The sequence below is a fragment of the Plasmodium inui genome, assembly GCF_000524495.1.
Source record: "Plasmodium inui San Antonio 1 unplaced genomic scaffold supercont1.9, whole genome shotgun sequence".
Classification (NCBI taxonomy): domain Eukaryota; phylum Apicomplexa; class Aconoidasida; order Haemosporida; family Plasmodiidae; genus Plasmodium; species Plasmodium inui.
This window is the reverse complement of record NW_008481843.1, coordinates 525,756-544,197: the sequence shown is the minus strand read 5'-3', so window position 1 is coordinate 544,197 and position 18,442 is coordinate 525,756. Positions and strand designations below refer to the sequence as shown.

At 45.0% G+C, this 18,442-nt stretch overlaps 5 protein-coding genes across 5 annotated transcripts; 2 read left to right on the top strand and 3 right to left on the bottom strand.

The window, feature by feature from the left end:
* Positions 1-728: 728 nt before the first annotated feature.
* C922_02606 (hypothetical protein) lies at positions 729-2,408 on the top strand (the record flags this gene model as incomplete). Its single annotated transcript, XM_008818205.1, has 1 exon — positions 729-2,408. The coding sequence occupies one exon, from the start codon at positions 729-731 to the stop codon at positions 2,406-2,408; it is 1,680 nt and encodes a 559-aa protein (XP_008816427.1).
* A 2,254-nt stretch (positions 2,409-4,662) lies between these two features.
* On the top strand, positions 4,663-5,930 carry C922_02605 (hypothetical protein; the record flags this gene model as incomplete). The annotated part of the gene is made up of 2 exons (XM_008818204.1): positions 4,663-5,102; positions 5,387-5,930. The coding sequence occupies 2 exons, from the start codon at positions 4,663-4,665 to the stop codon at positions 5,928-5,930; spliced, it is 984 nt and encodes a 327-aa protein (XP_008816426.1).
* Positions 5,931-6,986: 1,056 nt separating this feature from the next.
* Positions 6,987-10,160, bottom strand: C922_02604 (hypothetical protein; the record flags this gene model as incomplete). The annotated part of the gene is made up of 13 exons (XM_008818203.1): positions 6,987-7,091; positions 7,205-7,259; positions 7,395-7,488; positions 7,707-7,826; positions 7,993-8,059; positions 8,202-8,423; positions 8,722-8,839; positions 9,020-9,078; positions 9,251-9,304; positions 9,412-9,465; positions 9,572-9,628; positions 9,809-9,868; positions 10,029-10,160. 13 exons carry the CDS (start codon positions 10,158-10,160, stop codon positions 6,987-6,989), a joined length of 1,197 nt encoding a protein of 398 aa, XP_008816425.1.
* Positions 10,161-11,313: 1,153 nt separating this feature from the next.
* On the bottom strand, positions 11,314-13,470 carry C922_02603 (hypothetical protein; the record flags this gene model as incomplete). Its single annotated transcript, XM_008818202.1, has 1 exon — positions 11,314-13,470. The coding sequence occupies one exon, from the start codon at positions 13,468-13,470 to the stop codon at positions 11,314-11,316; it is 2,157 nt and encodes a 718-aa protein (XP_008816424.1).
* A 609-nt stretch (positions 13,471-14,079) lies between these two features.
* On the bottom strand, positions 14,080-16,581 carry C922_02602 (hypothetical protein; the record flags this gene model as incomplete). The annotated part of the gene is made up of 1 exon (XM_008818201.1): positions 14,080-16,581. The coding sequence occupies one exon, from the start codon at positions 16,579-16,581 to the stop codon at positions 14,080-14,082; it is 2,502 nt and encodes an 833-aa protein (XP_008816423.1).
* Between the last annotated feature and the right edge of the window lie 1,861 nt (positions 16,582-18,442).

Here is an 18,442-nt window from a genome sequence, read left to right as displayed (position 1 = left end):
TAAACAAAGGAACTTTTTTTTTTTAAATGATATATGCAGGAAAAAAAAAAAAGTTAAATTTCGCAGATTGGAATTACAAACGAGTTAGGCAGTTTTGGGAAAAAGAGGGCCAGCCCACATTTTCTCACTTTTTTTATTCCTCCCGTTTCGCCAAGGTGTGTGTGGTGGAACTACAAGAACAGTCGTCTCTAACATCTCGTTCGGTCGCTAACACTGGGGGGCGCTGCAAACTAGCAGCAGTCATACCATGAGAGCACTCTGGTCAAAATAATCGATGCTTCCTTCTATATGGGGGTTGGAACAATTTTTCTCATTTCTTTTCTAGGGAGAAGCTGGTGAAGGGTAAGACATCCGTCGCGGGGTGGTGGCTACTTCATCGCGTAGGAAGAGGTTAGGTACAGAGGAGCAGGGATGTCTCCATTGATGTGTCCACCGGCGTTTCCATCGGTGTCTTAGCCCCGCGTCGCGTATGCGAATTCACCCCGCTTTGCAGACGTGGTTTGGGACGGCTTCGCAAAATGGGCCAGGGGCAGATCAGGCGCGAAAATGCACTCGAGTGAAGAAAGGGAAGTCTAATCTGGCCCACCGCAAAAAAGGAGAAGCAGAAATAGGAGGAAAAAGAAAGTAACTAGAGCGCAGAAAGGCACACCAAGCGATGCCAGTGTAGAAAAGCAAACCAAGAAACACGAAGCGACGAACGGGCAAGCCATGCGCGGCCGCCCCCAAAAATGATTAAAAGCGGACGTGGAAAACAAAATGGGAAGAACGCAGCTCGGTACCTTATCCTCGTGTTAACCTACGTGCTTATATCGGTGCTGTTGTCATTATACTTCCTGGTCAGGAGGGCAAAGGAGGAGCTGCAAAAGTGTCGACCGATAAACTGGCACCTGTGCCGACTCAAAACACTTATTAAGAAAGGGATCAACAGAATCTACACCTCATGCAAGTGGTCCGATCGGAAGATACACTGTACCGGTGAACATATTCTCCAAAGAGTCGCCAACTTTTTTAAGCGACGAAGATCTACCACATCCCATCCAAAAGAACGAACTGTGAAAACGCCAAAGCATGTTTATATTGTTTTAAAAAAGAGAGACGTTATTATACTACAGCGGGAGAAAAAACTTTCGACCTACCTCGTGAACATTGCTGTGTGCCTGTATGAGCACAAAGTGGCACATGTCAGTATCTATGTGGCTGAGTGCCTTTTCGATTCTGTCTTTTTCGATGAGTTGGCGGGTGGGCTGCAGAGGTGCGGGTTCTTGATGAGCCCCTCCGAAGGGGGGGTTCGCGCTATTGGCTGTATTGGCGGTGATGGCGATAATAGCAGTAATAGCCGTGGTGGCGATGACGTGGCTGACCGGCGCAACGGCGCTAACCTTTTCAACGGGGGTGTGCACCAATTCACCGTCGCGAGGTGTGGCCCCCCACAAACACCCCCCACGCTGCATCTAAAGTTCGTGAACAAATCGGACGCACACAACAAGCTCATCGACGCAGCGGAAGGAAGAAACATCACTTCAGAAGGGCAGGTAGTAACAGATGCAGTGCGTCATCCCATGTACAATAAAACGGTGGAAGAATTAATAAAAAAAATTGTCGATTTTGACAAAAAAAGGTTATTCGAAGAAAAGGGGAAAACATTCCAGTGGGTATGCTACGTTTTTTTTGTTTTCTTCACCCAAGTGAAAGAAATAAGCGTGATGCAGTTAAAACGAGTCCTTCCTTCCTTGTGCAAGAAGGTGAAATGTGTCGTCACGCAAATTAGAAAACGTGTCACTTGTTTCGTTACACAGTTGGGGGGGTTATACTCCCCAGTGGGCGAAAGCGAAAGCAACCTTTCGGCAAACACCCCAACACAGAAGACGAGAACGAAATTTTCAATTCTTAATTCTACCCTGGAAGAAGTAAAGAGGGATGACTTCCCTGGCAGCCAAGAGCAACCCGAAGGAGATACAGAAACGGCACTTTCGCTTATGAATCATTTTCTCACAAACTCTGCTGTGAAGGATCAGCAATCAATAAATACCATAAAGCAGTTAATAGAGAAGAGCATCCCTTTGTATGTCCAACCAATATGCAATGACATTTTCGAAGCTTCTTTTAACGACACACAAGTCGACGTGGTTCTATCCTTAAGAATAGGACTCACTGATTATTTGGCTTATACACTTACACGATATCAGAATGGGGAGTCCGTACAGAAAGAAAATCTCCTGCACTTTTTAAAGGATTATTTGAGTTCCCTTTTTTTTTTGTATGATGTTATTCACCCTTTTAACAAGGACGGTATTCAACCTTGGGTTTTGTCCAACGCGGAGGTCTACGAATTTTTTGATTACAGCGATGCGTCTGTGAGGCAGGCGCTGGCTTACTACGGCCGTTCCCTGCAGAGGCACGGCTTCTGACGCAGAGCACAGTGAAGGCTGTGTAGATATATGTGTGTGTGCATGCGCGTATATGTATGTCTGTGTGTATGCGTATATATGTTTCTATGTGTGTGTATTTTTTTTTTTTTTACCCATGCTGAGTTTGCGAACGTGCGCCCCCGGCGACAACAACATCGTCTTGGCGAAGTAACCATCTGTCGTGCTGCACCAACAGACCAAACAAATGCTGCGTTGAGTTCCAGTTTAGGAACCTCCCCCTCACACGTATCATGCGGTCCGCTGTTCCGTGTGGTGGAGCTGTCCGGTGTGGTGCAGTTGTTCCGCGTGAGTTGCACCCTAGGTAGCATTTATCATTTGGCATTTGTTATTTGTCATTTGGCACTTGTCATTTGGCATTTGACATTTGGCATTTGACATTTGGCATTTGACATTTGGCATTTGACATTTGGCATTTGACATTTGGCATTTTTCATTTGTCATCTGTTATTTTCCATTTGGCGCCGGCGGGGTGGGAGACGCAAGAAGTGCTCGCCTTCGTCAAGGAGCGTGCTACCAACTAGAGCGCCGCCAACCAAGGTACTATGATTGAATCACTACTTCTTGGAAAATAATTCGGAATGGTGCTTCCTCCGTTTGGCGGCCTGCGCGACGGTGTTTTCTTCCGCATCCGTTGCCACTTCGTTAGCTGCCCTTCTTTTCGCCCATCGTGAGCTTTCCCTCCCGCGCGACGAGTAGACCCTTCTCAAAACGCATCAGAAAGATGTACACAGGCGCACGGACGCAGGTAGGTAGGGGGAGGGGCGAGTTACCCAGTGAGGTGCACAGGGGCATCCCTCGGCAAAATCCCACCTCATATAAATTTTTCTTCTTCCTCTTAAATGTTCATTGCTGTGTAACAACTGCGCGCAGGGAAGTTCGCATGGGCAAGTTTTATGTGTGTGCGTCGTGTAACGTTCGTGATGCCTCCCGCATGGGTGCGCGTATTTGGCCTTTACTGTTGCCTCCACCTTCGCTTCGTTCTCTTTGCGGTATGCACATGACGCAGCAAGGGGCGCCTCCAAATGTCCATTCGTTGCGTTTGACTTACGCCACTTTATGTTTCCTCCTGCATAGCCGACTTGGCCCGTGCCACACGACACTCCGTGTCTGTGCATACAGTTTTCTTCCCCATCATCCTGACTCCCTCTTGGAGGATTGCTAAACGAGAGGTGATCACATCAAATGAGAAAAAGAAAATCCATCGAAGCATATTGTTACCTCAAATCTAAGAGCACAACTTATGCCCGCGCAAAGAGTTGCCATTCTAATACACCATTTTGGCACGTGAAGTTTTGCAAAAAAAAAAAAAAAGGTGCAGCCATTTTGCTCACAATCTTTTACGCGTGTGGCAAAATTTTCACAAGAATAAAACAAAATCGTTTCATTCCTTTTTAAGCATTTAAAAGGAAGACGAAAAAAAAAAAAGAAAAAAGACCTCCAGTTGGCAACACATGCTTCCTTTTTTCTCCTGGCACTTCCGCACTTTGTCTACGCGAATAAGTAGGCTCTTTCACTCGTTCACTCGTTGAAGCTGTGAAATTGTCACGATTTGCAATTGCAATGTTGCATAGGCTGGTGTGTTATTTCTTCATGCGCTGCTCTGCACCCCCCGCTTTGTGTTCAATATCAATTCAAACGCAATGATGATGACGGAGACGAATGAAAGAAGAAAAACACACAACGAAAATTTTCTTAATGTCGTGAAGCAGTTAATAAGTTAAATATTTTCCCCCCCCTGCCTCCTGCCCATCCATGTGCGCCACTTGATGTCTCTGCACCAATGTGTGCCGACGTCTACTCCATTTGATGCATGTTCACACACCTGTATAGGATGCGGCGTGCGCGTGAACAAAGGAAGGATTCCTTTCCCTTGCCTGAAGCCCTCGTGCTGCGATAAACTGCACGTATAAAGAAGTCGTCTCGTTTGTTCTGTCTGTCAATCGTGTGTTTGTTTGGCCTATTACTTATCCGTTTGTCTGTATCTCATTCGTGTGCTTGTATGTCCGTTTGTTCATCCATCTGTTTGGTGCTTGTTTGTTCACCTGTCTGCCCCGTATTCATTCCTCTCCCACGTGTACGCCTCCAAATATGTAGACCCCCCCACACACGCGTGGAGCTGTCCATCAAGAGCACCGTTCTTACACGCCCCCTTTTGAAGTGCCCTTATTTTTCCGTCGCCCCTCCTCCACTCGCCTGATTACCACCAAGTTCGATTCAACCCCTCGCAGACACAATGTACGTAACGGTAGGCGCCAAGGACATCCTCATAACGGTGAACGATTTTGTCAACAAGGAGTCATCCACATATCAGCTCAGTGACATAAGCAATGAAATGAAAATAAGTGAAATAATTAACAAAATTAAAGTAAAAAAAAATTACACCTATGATAATTCCTCCTTAGTACTCTACTTTGCAAGAGTCGAATGCAAATTGGATGAGAAGCTTTCAACTTACAATAAATCGAATAGAAAAACGATAAAATTGGAGTTATATTTGGCCAAGCTCATTACCATTAATGTGAGGACATTACAATCCTGTGGATCCGGAACTAGCCGGTGCATTCCCTTTTGGTCCTTCTGCTGCAGACAAACAATCAAAATAAAAATAATCGACACGTGTGAAGTTCGCGTGTTGAAGCAGAGAATATACAACCTTACCGATGAGTCCATTTCGTAAGAAAAAAAAAAAAAAAAAGAAAAAAAAAAGAGGACCAAGGAGGAAGGGGGCTCATTTCTCCTACCGAACAAGTCTGTTTGTATGTCTATCTGTCTCTCTATATGTTTGTCTGTCCAATATTCTACGTATCTATCCATGGACAGGTTACACTTATGCAAGTGGAGACACCTCGTCACATTTGCGTAACAATACCCACTTGTGTGTGCGCAAGTGTGTCTTCGCATCCACATGTCGCTTCACTTTACCCGCTTCCCCCCCGACACACACACAAACATTGCAGCATCCCGGTGGAGAACATCGTCCTTCTGTACAAGGGCGCGCCGCTGAACAACTTCCTCACACTGAAAGAATCCGAGCTGGTAGATAACTGTCGAATCGACTACTTCGTGCCCGTTTGCTACGTTTACAAAGAGAAGAAGGCGGAGAAAGCAGACTCAGAGGACGATGACGACGGTGAAGATGATGGGGAAGGCGAAACTGGCGCCATGAGCGGAAATGTTGTGAAAAGCAACAGTGTTGCGAAGAGCAATAGTGTTTCGAGGAGCGAAAGCGCAATCAAGAGAGAGAACAGCGTGAAGGAACCGACGCTGAAGAAGGAACCGACGCTAAAGAAGGAACCGACGCTGAAGAAGGAACCGACGCTGAAGAAGGAACCGACGCCGAAGAAGGAACCGACGCCGAAGAAGGAACCGACGCCGAAGAAGGAATCCACTCCAAAGAGGGGGAACGCACCAAGAAGAGAAAACACTGCCAAAAGTATCAGTGCAGAAAAGGGGCAAAATTCCAAAGCGGGAATGCAAAAACTGAACAGCAGAGGAAATTAAAAATGATTATATTTTTACTTGGCATTAAATGTACACTATGTGGAAGGATAGAGGTGTAAAAAAGCGTTCCTTTGTTTTTCCTTTTTTTTTTTTTTTTATTTCACTGCGACGTATGTGTCTGTGTGTAGGACTGCGAATGAGCAGTCAACATGCGCTATGGATTGAAACGTGGCAGTGCAAGAAGTGAGCTGAAGAATAGTCGGATTATTCCGCATAAATGGGGAAAGCTCATTACCGAGAGAGGGGCCCGTTTCGAGAACGACACGGGGTTATAATTACCCCCTTCCCCCCCGGGTACATCATGCAGACACACACCTAAGCACGCACGTACGTATGTATGCACAATATGGCTGCATAGGGAGTCGAGTAAGACTCAACGTTTAACCCTGCATTTCTTCCTCTCTCTTTCTCTTTCTCTCTCTGTCTCTTTTTTTTGTGTGTTAGGAAAGCGCGGCACTTTGGGTAAAGCTCCGTCGGCACAGCTAAGTTAAATTGTCGTGTTGTTGTGTTTGCCCCCACATAGACGGGTAGGCGCGTGCACACGAGCCTTCCTTTTTTACATGGAAGGGGGCGGACATAAACTCCTGTTGCCGTTTCGCTTTCTAATTGTTTTATGTCACCACTTTGTCATTGGCGTGTTTATCCACTGCCATTAGCCTGTTTCGCCCCTTTGTCTTTCCCTTATCTTATGATTTCACTTCAACATTTTTCATTTGCATTTCATATGAACTTGGATCAATTAGCTAGCCAGCTAGCTTTTTCTGTTTTTTTTTTTTTTTATTCTTGAACTTTTCATTTGTTTTAACCGTTTTTTTAAAAGCGGACGTCTTTAAAATTTTCACCTTAAGCATATTAAAAATGGTAAAATGAGTAATTAACAAAATTGGACAAGTTGCGCAGGACAAAAAGACACAAATGGGGCATGAGCAGAGGGTTTTTTTTTTCTTTTTTGGAGGGAAAGGCACTATCGTGGTAATGTAATTGGTCGTAAAGAGAAGGATAAAGGGAAAAGAAAAAAAAAAAAATTAATTAACGCGAACAACGGGAAGGACCAAATCAGCCCCACTTGAAAACACCCTTGATGATGATTGTCCAGACAATGTCTATGATGACTTCTATGCATATGAGATATATCACAATCCATTCGAGTTTGTATCCGTGCTGGAAGGAATATGAAGATAGGGGGCGCGGATGATGGTGGGGCATAGCCAAAGAAATGAATACACACAAAACGAACATGCATCCACCTATGTCTCTTTTTGTAAAGGCCCAACCTGAATGGTTAACTCGTTTTGCAGCATATCGTACAGGTCTTTAATTATATCTAACCTGCGTAGAGAGAGGTGCCAAGGAACGAAAGGGTCAAATTTTTCTATGACGTGAGGACTACACCATGTGCTCATCCAAAGGGGGTTCCCTCTGCACGGCCACGCCGTCTCTCCAATTGGGAAAAGACCCTCTTACCTATGATTCAAAATTTCGACCCTTTTGGAGATATCCAGATATTTTCTAAAGTGCTCGTACGTTTCGGTAAAGTCGTCGTGGTCCCAAAATATTTCTTAAGGGGGCATAAATAGGAAGGTGCTCATTTTGTTTTACTCCGACTTATGGCTATTTCGCAAGCAGGAAAGACGTGTGCGTGTGTAGATACACATGTGTGGGGAATCACTTGCTTCGTTCAAATGATCCGTCGCAATTGCCTTCCTTTTTTGGATTTCCCTTCTTTCGTGCTGCCTCTCTCTGTGGGTTCTCTCCAACGGGAGTGGCGATCCTCACCTGGGGTGTCCAACATATCCGTGTTCATATTAATATAAAATCTGTTAACAAACAGTTCGCCGATTTTCTTGCTTATGTCATTCTTCTTTAGTTGAATCTTTCCGGTTCTCGCTAGACATTCTATAAGAAGTCGTCAGGTGGAGAATTTGCAGCGCTGTGCTTATTACTCACAGGAGAGGTGCTCACAAATGTATGTAACCTTTTGGAGGGGCTCCTTCTCATGATGTGACAAAACAGTGGGACATACACACCGAGTTGGCGCTTGCGCTTCCCAGCTGGAAATTACCTGGGATGCTCTTTGTCTTATCGATGGTATCGTCTACCACCTTTTCGAAGTAGGACAGTTTTACGCTCTGAGGGGGGGGTAGCGGTACGCGGAAAGCCGTTAGGATTGGGGTTTGGCTCAAAGGTTGGGAAGCTCTACAACTGCAAAACTGTGCGCCCAATCAAAGGACAGTCCTGCAGGCGCGGCACCATGGCGGCGAGCCGCTTAACCTGAGAGAAGGCATACGAATAACTTAACTTCTCAAATATGTCGTTAGTGTAAATATAAATAATGTCATTCTTTATTTTGAAGGAACACCTCTCGACGTTCTTGGCACTTTGGTTATCATTCGAATCATCTGCTTTGTTCATAATGTAGAACATGCTGTCCAGCTCATTGTCGTTTTCGGTGTACGCCTCACTGAGGTAATCCTTCAGGTTGATAAATAGGATCTGAGCGAGGGAGGGTAGAACATCGGGAAAGGGATAGCATTCAGGCGAATGTGCCTTGGGAGAACTTGCCCCAGTGTGGTGTTATGCACAGAGGGGCGTCCTACCCATTTTGTCATTTTTATAATTACACATTAATTCTTTTTTTTGCCATTTTTTTGTGATTTCTTTGCGATTTCTTTGAGATTGTTTTGGGTTTTTCTTTTTTCCGATTTGTTTCCGTTTTTTTTGCGATTTTTTTGCGTCTTTTCCGTTTCTTTCCCCCTCTGCAGCTGGCTCCCTGCCACTGCCCCGGCGTTACCTCCTTCTCCTTTATGCTGAAATCCCACAGCACGATACACCCAAAGCGAAAAAGAAAAAAAGTCTTCTTTTGCGAAAAGGCGGAACAAAAGATGACTTCACTGTACACCTTCTTTATTCTGCAGTTGGGGAAGGGAAGGAAAAATGTGTTCACTAATTCTATCACGGGAGGAAGGAATCATGAGGACACCTGTATAGGTGCCTTCCACACGGTGTGCCCAACTGATATGCGTCTACTGTCTGTTCCTTCGCGAAAAAGCAACCACGCACCAGCGAGTGAGAAGTTTTCTCCCCTTTACTTGATAAATCCGTCGTTTATGTTGTGCGTTTTAAAGTCTTTAATGAATGTTGAAAAACGCTGCCAAGGGGGGACGAAAAAGGGAAAAGAGCGAACAGAGCGATAGTTATAAAAGCATTTACATATAATTTCGCGCGACAGGTGATCACTCCTTCTCTTATCGGTGTGTCTCTACCGACCACTTTAACGACCCCACGCAGGTCACATAAAGTAGCTCTCAATTTTATCTTACGAAATCGGTTCCTATACAGCACGCTATGATGATACCCGTTGGTTCGATATTTTTCTGAACAGAAAGGAAAGCCATGTGTAATCGGTGTTATGTGGTTGGGAGACCTAAAACGATGCTACTCATTTTCGTTAAGTCTACATTTGAGAAGAAACAATCCCTACCTTTTCTTTTAAAATGTCCAGTTCGTTCTGCCTTTCACTTGGTAGGTCAATCTTCTGTCATGCGAGAGGGGAATTTATGTTTAGTTGTCTCATTTTTGGCAAGGAGGTAATTATGTTCCCATGTAACACATATATATATATTTTTTTTTTCCTGTCTAACCTGTTCAGGTGCGTTCCCTACCCCCACCAACGGGGGCTTACGTTTATCTAGGATGTTCTACGAAGGATATGTAGAAGGTACGAATGTGCAACTCTGGCGAAATGAGGTGGCCTAACGATCCTTTCACGTGGGTGCATCACAGATGCGTGCGTTTATTTCTTTATGCAGCCCGTTTTCTCATGACATGATCCACGCCTTTTTTTCCCATGTTTGCCTCTCCCCTCTTGCCGTTTTTACCATATTGTGCTTGAATCGCCTATTTTCTTTCCTGAAATATTTGGAGGATAGTGTATTTTCCTGAGGCAAAAGGGGGAACAATTTTCCAGACAGGGAAAATTGAGAAGGTTGCCCGTTAGGACTGACATGGGAGCCACATTAAAAAAGAAACGGTGTATGATGTGCTTTCCCCGATGGTGTCCCTCTTTGGGCGCTAATTCTCGGGCATAGCGGAGGTTACATTTTCCGATGAGGAATTCCTTTGCCTATTGTGCATTCCTTCTTGGTTGGAAATTTCTTCTTCTTCTCCTTCTCGTCGTCGTCTTCCTCCTCCTTCCCCCTTCTTCGGTTGATCATTAAAAAGAACGTACATGTTGACACCTCGAGCGTGTAATACGTCGATGTCACACAGAGGACACGCCCCGCCGATGAAGTAAAATAGATTTTGTCCTGCCTTGAGAAACGTCGTAGACTTCTATGGGCTTATGCCAACATGTAGGTGGACCTCTACATAAAGGGAAATGACTATTTTGCGATAAAGAAAAAAAAAAAAGGTCTACAGTGATGTGCAAAAATGAAATTGTATTCCTTTGTCCGAATGGTTAATGGTTCCTTTTTTCTTTTGCTTTTTTTTTTTTTAAAGCAAAACAAATGCAAAAAAAAAGAAAAAAATTGCCGCTCGGGGGGATCCCACCTCCAAGGGATGTGGCGAGTGGGAAAATGAACGTGCCTTTTTGCCGCCCTTTCTTCTGCCTCCCTCTTTTTGGCCGCTTCTTTTTGTGAAGTCTTTCCCCCGGGGTAGCAAAATCGAGAGGCGTATTCTCCGCTTCTCTAAGGTTCCACCACCTGAAAAAGAGGTTCCGCCAATCCAGGTTTATTTCCCTTCCACACGGTCAAGCTGCATTAACCAACGGATAACATCACATAGTGCTCACGTAACAGGCGCATACGCGATCCTCATCAAGGCTTAAATGAACGACACCACGGTGAAGGCATCCCCCTACAGAGGCGCGCACCGAAATTTTCCCGACACAGTTGAGAACCCCTCACACAGGAAGGCTGCACACACAGCGGTGACGATTTTTGAAAACTTTACAAGACAACGCAGATCAGACGTTATCATGCAGGTGGACAGGAAAAAATGAAAACAAGGCGCTGCCACTGATGCGGCCTCCGTAGCAGCCGCTATCGCCACCGCCGCAAAATTCATGCAGCGCGTTATGCAAAATGAAAGGCAAAAAATAAAAGCGCAAAAGGACCAAGTTGTGTGGCGATGTACAGCGACGTAGAATAATCATCCCGACGCGCAAACGGGGAGAAGCCAAAATGATACACAAGAACGTATTTGCGTGGAAAAGAAACTGAAAATTTTCTTCCTGCCGCGTAATGTGTCGCCCAGTTTGGGAAGCAACAAAAATGCGCACAGAGCAAATCTCCGTGTTCTATCTCATTGCATAATTAACTGGCGTCCACAGTCACATCTAAAAAGCGAGTTGTTGTGCTCCCCAACACATACCCCTCCTTCCTCACAGCGCCAACCTCGTGGGAGAAGAAAACTTCCTCCGGGTGCCACCGTCATTCCTGCATAGCAGGAACATGCCCGCGTACCTCTTCGCCCCCCTTCCGCCCACTTTGTGGACACAGTACTTGGTCTTCATCGGGCAAGGAGACACGTCAATACGCCCCATTTCATTGTCAAAGGAGAAGGAAAACCCGAGGAATATGTTATCGTATTTATTTTTGTGAACATCCGAACAAACACCCTGCACATCTGTCATCGCTTTCGACTCTTCAATGTATGTCACCTGCAATGAGCTCGTGCTGTGAAACGATAGCGGGGCGCAGAACCCCCACAGTAGGTAATCAGAATTGGCCTTGGTATGACTAATTGCACATTTGGATTCACCGACGGGGCATGCCTTCACTTTCACGCTGGAAAAATTTTTATCTTTTTCCAACTTCATCTTAAACCCGAAGGCTATGCTACTTCCCTCTGAGCACTTACCCTCTAGCGATGTTTCCCCTGATGCGTCACCCCCATTTGCATGAAACGTTTCGAATTTCACAAAACTGTACTTCACGCAATAGAGCCATCCGAAGGAAATAACAGAATCGCTTTCATTTATGTGGGAGCATGAAATGTCGTACTCTGCCTTGTTGAGGCAGGGGTACACACGGATCTTCGCTGCGTCTCTTCCGTTGGTTGTGTCTTTTCCATCGGCTGCGTCTCTTCCCTTAGCTGCTTCTCTTCCCTTGGCTGCGTCTCTTCCCTTCGATGCTCCTCTCCTCTTGGTTGCGTCTCTTCCCTTGGCTCTATCCCCCTTTGCCCTCTCGGACGTGTCATAGGTGAGGATAAACCCAGTACTCTTAACATATCCAACAGGGCAACTTAAAACGAGCGAACCTTTGGCCGATCCTGTTATTTGCTTCCCATCAGCGAGCACATCTGTAATGTCTTGTGAGAGGTAGTACTTTTCCTTGTCCATGCCGTAGAGGCTGTTGTAGTAAATCAGCGCCTTATCGTATGATTCCTTTTTTTCCATACGCATGAAGGAGCTCAATGAAATTAAGTCTAGGTGAACTGGAAGCAGGTTGGTATAAATTGATTCCTTCCAGACTGTGTACGTCAGTTGGTTCCACCCGTCGTACGTTTGGTTTCCCCCGCGGATGTCCAGGCTGGGGGGTTTCTCGCCCAGGGCGTCCTCCCGCGTGGGGGGAGGCTCGTTAAGCGGATCATCAGTTAGCTGGTTATGCTGCTGCTTAAAAATATGGTCTCCAGCGCTATCTACGCTTCCTTCTGTACCCCCCCGTTTGGGACCCCGCTGCAGCAGCCATACCGCCTTAAATACGTCCAAGTTGGGGACGTTCCCGAGGGCGTACTTATAGCTGTATATCTTCGCCTCTTCCATCGTGCGCCCAGAAACTTCCAACGAGTTAAAGGATCGCCCCCCAAAGTGCGCAGACACAACTAAGTGGGTTCCATATTTCTGGAAAAAATCAATCCACGTTTTTATGCTTCCTGCGCACTGTTCGTTCGTAGCACTGTGCAGGTCACTCCTATCCAGGCATTCCTGTTCATTCGCCTTCTTTTCCAAAATGGGCAATTTCTCTGTCTCCCGTAAGAACTCTCTACTAATATGCGTAGTGGAATCTCTTAAGTTGTACGTTACGTATTTGTGCACACAGCTGTTCTGTGCAACTAGGTATTTCTTTCTTCCTATTTCTAATTCGGAAAAGTAGTTTCTGTATGGCATGGAGGCAGAAAAGGGAATTATACTGGTATTCAAATCTTCAACGTTTATATTATCCATGGCTAAGTGAGTAACATTATTGATCCCTTCGAGGAAGCTGAAATATTCGTCTCGATGACAGGCAATTTGGCTGATGATGTCCAGAGAATTTCTCGTGTCAAATATTTCTTTTCTAAATCCTGGGTCTTCCACAAGCTCGTTGTTTGGCAGTGGGTAGCCGAACAGGATGTCGTACCCCTTCCCTATGTACTTGCTGAACGGTTCATCCGTACCGCGGTCGATGGGGTAACTGGGCTTGTTGGGGTCACTCCGGTTGTTGGGGGTGCTGATCCTCTCGCTTTTCCCACTGACGCCGCTCTTTCGGTCTCTACACAAGGTGAGGAGCAAAAAGACCCACACACATAACCGTTTCGTCGACAAATGGTTAATCATTTTGAAAGCGCTTTTTGTCACAACATTGAGAGAGCTGAGGAGGCTTACCCCCGTGTGCGTAGAAGTAAAGCAAATAATAGAGTAAAAGTGATGAACGCCCACAAAAAGGCTACCCCATAACAGGTTAAAATTAAAACGTGATAAAATATACTTCAAAAAAACTATAACATGGAGCATTCAACAGTTACAACGGCAAGACGGGGACAGACACGCTTGGTATCCCCAGTTATATTAACTCGAACATGGCGTAAAAAATGAAACAAAAAAAATGAATTAAAAAACAAACAAAATAAAATGTGTCAACCAAAAAAATGTAATTTCCATTTATATAGAACTTTCCCCTTAACTTGGAGAGAAAGAAAAAAAAAATGCCTCGCTAAATTGAGTGCACAGAACGTTGCCTTATATGGCGTCTACTTTAGGGAAAAAAGCAGCTAGCCAAAAAAATATATTCTGACTGTTAATAAAAAAAAAAAAAATTGCACACGCTTATGCACGTCAAAATGGCTAGCTGTGTGTGCGTCTTTACAACCAGTTCGATTACGCGCGAAGGGGTGGAAACAATTAAATAGGATCCGCTCCCCCTCTCGAAATGGCCACTCCGCTTTTTTACAAATCCAGCAAGGTAACAAAAAAGCGCCTTTTCTCCCCTGGATGTATATTTTCCCATATGTGGGCCGGCACCAAATATACCCTGTCAAAAAAGAGCTTGAAGTACTGCAGCTGTGCTATGGCCACCTTCGTCAGGCGCTTCTCTTTAAGCAGGTTGGTCGCGGAAGGGGGATTCAGGCCAGTGTACAATTCTCCCACCGTGGTGTAGTAGTAATTTTGGGTTCCAAATAAGATGGCTACTTTGCCTCTCCTCTGAGTACGTTTCGCAAATATGTAGTGAATGTAAAGAAAAACAGAATTGCCCTTGGCATTTTTAACAAGCTTAAACTTGTAATCCGTTTGAGGTAGGTCTTTCAAAACTTGGTACATTTCGTTTAGCGATTTTTGGTGATACGAAAATTCTCTCCTGATGTGTTCACTTTGGCTAAGTTGGCTTTTCTCCTCCCGAGCGGGCCCCACAAAATAGGTGGACAGAAAATATCGGTTCATTTGGACATGCTTCAAGAGCGCTTTATTCACATGTGGATAATACATCAGGGGAAACAACTTCTTAAGCGCGTTTATACCGTCGTTATGGTGGGACTCCCTCACCGCGTCAATTTCGTCGAAAAAAAGGCGCTTCATATGTTCCCCGCACAAGTTGTAAAAATTTTCCACTTGGTCTCTTGAGCGGTGATATATCCACTCGGTGAGGAACGTTCGTATGATCATCACGTAGATGTCTACCCCCATTCCGTTTTTCACTTCGTCCGTGTTGTCTTTTTTGCCATCTGGTTCCCGGTACGTCGTTGTAACACTTTTTTCGATCGATGCATTGATCCAGTCCCCCTGGGGTGATAAATTGTAACTCTTTTTCGAGTGGGTGTGCCCCTTAGTGAGGGCATCCCCCTTCTCTTCGTACCATTTCGATTCTTCATCCTCGGTTCCCCCAATCAAGGATAAATCCAGAAAGGAAAAAAAATCGCTTATACACTTGTGAAGCCGGGTGGCAGAAGCCTCCCCATAGTTGTCATTAATCAGCACGAAGTAGCAGCAACAGTAGGTCATACATTTGACTTCTTCCGGGTGCATATTTTTGTATCCACTTTGAAGGACGAACATGCTCTCCAAACAGTTATGCGTCAGTTGGGGGTACCTCACTGACATGAAGTTTGTAATGTGAATAATTTCATAGAGGTTCCTCAAGGTTACCTGCTTGGTGGTCTGTAGATGCGATTCACCCATGAAAGTGCCTTGCGAAGAGCTCTCCGACGAGTGAGACGAAATGAATTTCTCCAACTTAACATTTAACAAGTGAAGAATTGGATGGCTTATCAAATTCTGGTGAGCGAAAATTTTCAAAAGGGTTACCAAATGGAGCATACTAAGACTTGACGCAAAAAGTAAAATGTGCTTATTTGCGAAGAGAATAAAATAACTTGAGAATGGCGTAAAATTGTTTATAAAAAATATCAGCTTGGTGAAATCGTTGGCAGTATATGTCGAGATCGTTCGCGGCAGGGTGACTAACAATTTGGTGAGCAACCTATCATCCACATGGTTGAAATAAGACAAGCTATTTAAGCAGTCCATCAGGGTACTCGTTTTGTACTGACTTAAATTCTTCCTAATATTGCCAACCAACACTTCAAATAAACAACTGTTGTAGTAGCTCATATTTTGCAACGATTTCAAAATGGAGCTTATTTCCAGCGGTCGCAAAGATCCCCCTCGCGCAATTGCCACGCTGAAGAGATTCTTACACAGACTTATATCGTTATAACAATATTTTGATAAAATAAAAATATGCTTATGGATGTCTTTTCCTAAATGGGTTAACTTCCCATTTGGTAGGAACGTATCCATTGTGCTTAGTCCCCTCTTGGCTTCTCCCTTGTTGAACGCACCTTCGTAATGAGCAAAGTGATTACGTTCCTCCTTTTGCAACTTCTCTGCACTTGCCACATTTCTGTAAAACTCGGCGATGAAATTGAAAACAGATTCGTTGCGTAAATTGTTCCTCGCCAGAAAATATGCAACGGCAAAGTAGTCACTACATTTAAACGCTTCCACATTTTTGCAAATGAACTGCTGGATCATTTCTTCGAAGCAATTTGGCATTATTAGCGGTACTGTCAAGGTGTCCACAAGGAGGAGAAATTCATTTAGTGTCATTTTGGGGGATGTTCCCTCGCTACTCAGTCTGATCATAATGTGTACCATTAGGAAGGGGGTCAGAAAGTTATTTTCCTTGTAGGCGTGTAAGACATATATTAACTCCTTCACTTGATAGCTACTCATCCTCGAGACAATGCGAAACATGAGGACACTTAAGATGTAGTATTTGGCCTTGTTGTTACGAAGAAGGTAGCTATTTAGATATGATAAGACTTCTTCCTTCTCTTTCAGCATGATGACATTTTTTACATTTTTGTATCTCATCAATTGCTTACAATCCAGTTGCTCAATTTGTAGGTTCAGTTTGGACAGCATTACTTTGTTGGCACTTTCAAGCGCCATGTGCTTCTGCAGTTTGGTCGCTTTTCTTGACAGGGGGGACACTTCCTCAGTGGGATTTCCATCCGTTGAATTGCGTGAAGCTGCGCGTTCCGTTCTTCCGCCTATTGCGTTTGTGCGGGGGGCCGTAGTGCACACGCCACACGGTCTTGCGGCATCACTTATGTGCCTCCCCCAACTGGACACGCCAACACTACGTAGCCATCTGTAAACGACCAAGGCTGGGCTCTTTCTCGCGGAGGCCATTGTTAAGCAGAACCCAGGCAGCAGTTCCTCCACGTTGTTTGGGGCTTTCCCCCTTCTGCTTCCTCACTGGGGGGGCACAATACACATGTGTATCTGCATGGGTAGCTCCATGAGTAGCCGCATGAGTAGCTCCATCTGTATATGCGCACCTCCCCCCCAACGTGATCCCTTACACAGATATTATACACATCAAATGAAGCCAAATGGGATCTTAAAGCGGCCAACCGCGTGGCACCCCTTGACTACCTCCCTTAACCTCACACAACTGCGCATGGGAAAAAAGGTAAGTGAAAAGAATCCTACCACTTGCAGGCATATGCTCACAAGGGAGTATGCTCCGAAGAATGCTCCCACTGGTGCGAAGAATTACTGCCTGTGCAGCGTAGCGTTAAGCATCAGTGGAGTATCTCCACAGACTTACTCGGACCTGAAAGTTTCCTCATGAACAGAAAGTATGGGTCGCTTGGTGCTTCATCACATATTTGTAATTTCTTCCATTAGGGTTAGGGGCTGCGAAAAGTTTGGTGCTGCCCTCCGATTATTTTCTCCTTACAGTGAATCTACCTACAGTTAAATCGTCACACAAAAAAGAAAAAAAAAAATTTAACGTCGATTGCGCATTTCCCCCAATGCAACGTCAACTATAGTGTAGTTCACCCAGCTGGAGCAGTCGATCAACAAGTAATGCAATAAGTGAAACGGCTTTCTTTCCCCGAAACAGATATACCCTGTCAGTAATGCTTCTTTCTTTTTTTTTCTTTCTTCTGTAGCCCCTTTTGTTTCTCCCATGTGTGGAAAGGATTCACCATTTCGGTGATTCCCAGCGAATGAGGAAAATGAGGTACCCCGTTTTGGCACCTCAAGGATGCAGCCCTTCTGTGTGTTCCCCCAGCGTGGGAAAAGAGGCAACTGAAGAGATTGACGCGATTGACCCGACTAGGAGCGCGAGGTATTGCAGAGGCCCCTCCAGCGTTGTCTACGCGTAACATTTCCTTCCCGCAGCTGAGTATTTGTGCACCCAGCAGAGTGCAAGACGGCCCATTGGAAAAGGGACAATTGCAAAACTGCGAAGATGGATTTACTCCGTTTTGTGTGCGCTGTGCAAAATTTAGGAGAGGGAAAGCTGCATAAAACACGTCAAAAACGCGCACAAATGGGGTTAACTAATGGGGTTAATAAATGTAGTTAACAAATCGGGTTAACAAATGGGTGCCCATGGTACTTACATACACGCTAGCGTCTTCAAGTCGAGGGGGGTATCAATCGGGTTTAGTTACCACGCAATGTACAGTCGACGTGGTCATTGAGGATTGTTCCCTGCCTCATACGGGGGAAAATTCCAACCAAGCAATGCAAAAGGAAGGAAAAAAAAAAACGATCATACGGAGAAACATCGCGAGCACACAAGCGAAACTTCCACACGATCACTTGTGCAGCAAGAAGTTACGAACATCATGTGAGTACCGGCAACGAAACAGGGCAAAAAATCGAGAAGAAAAAAGTAAAAAAAAAAAAAAAGACATTACAGAAAATATCATCTAAGATGATCAGCGAAACGGGAAGCAGTCCATTGTATACTAAACGCATAACGGCACACCGCGTCGCCTTCCCCCACCAC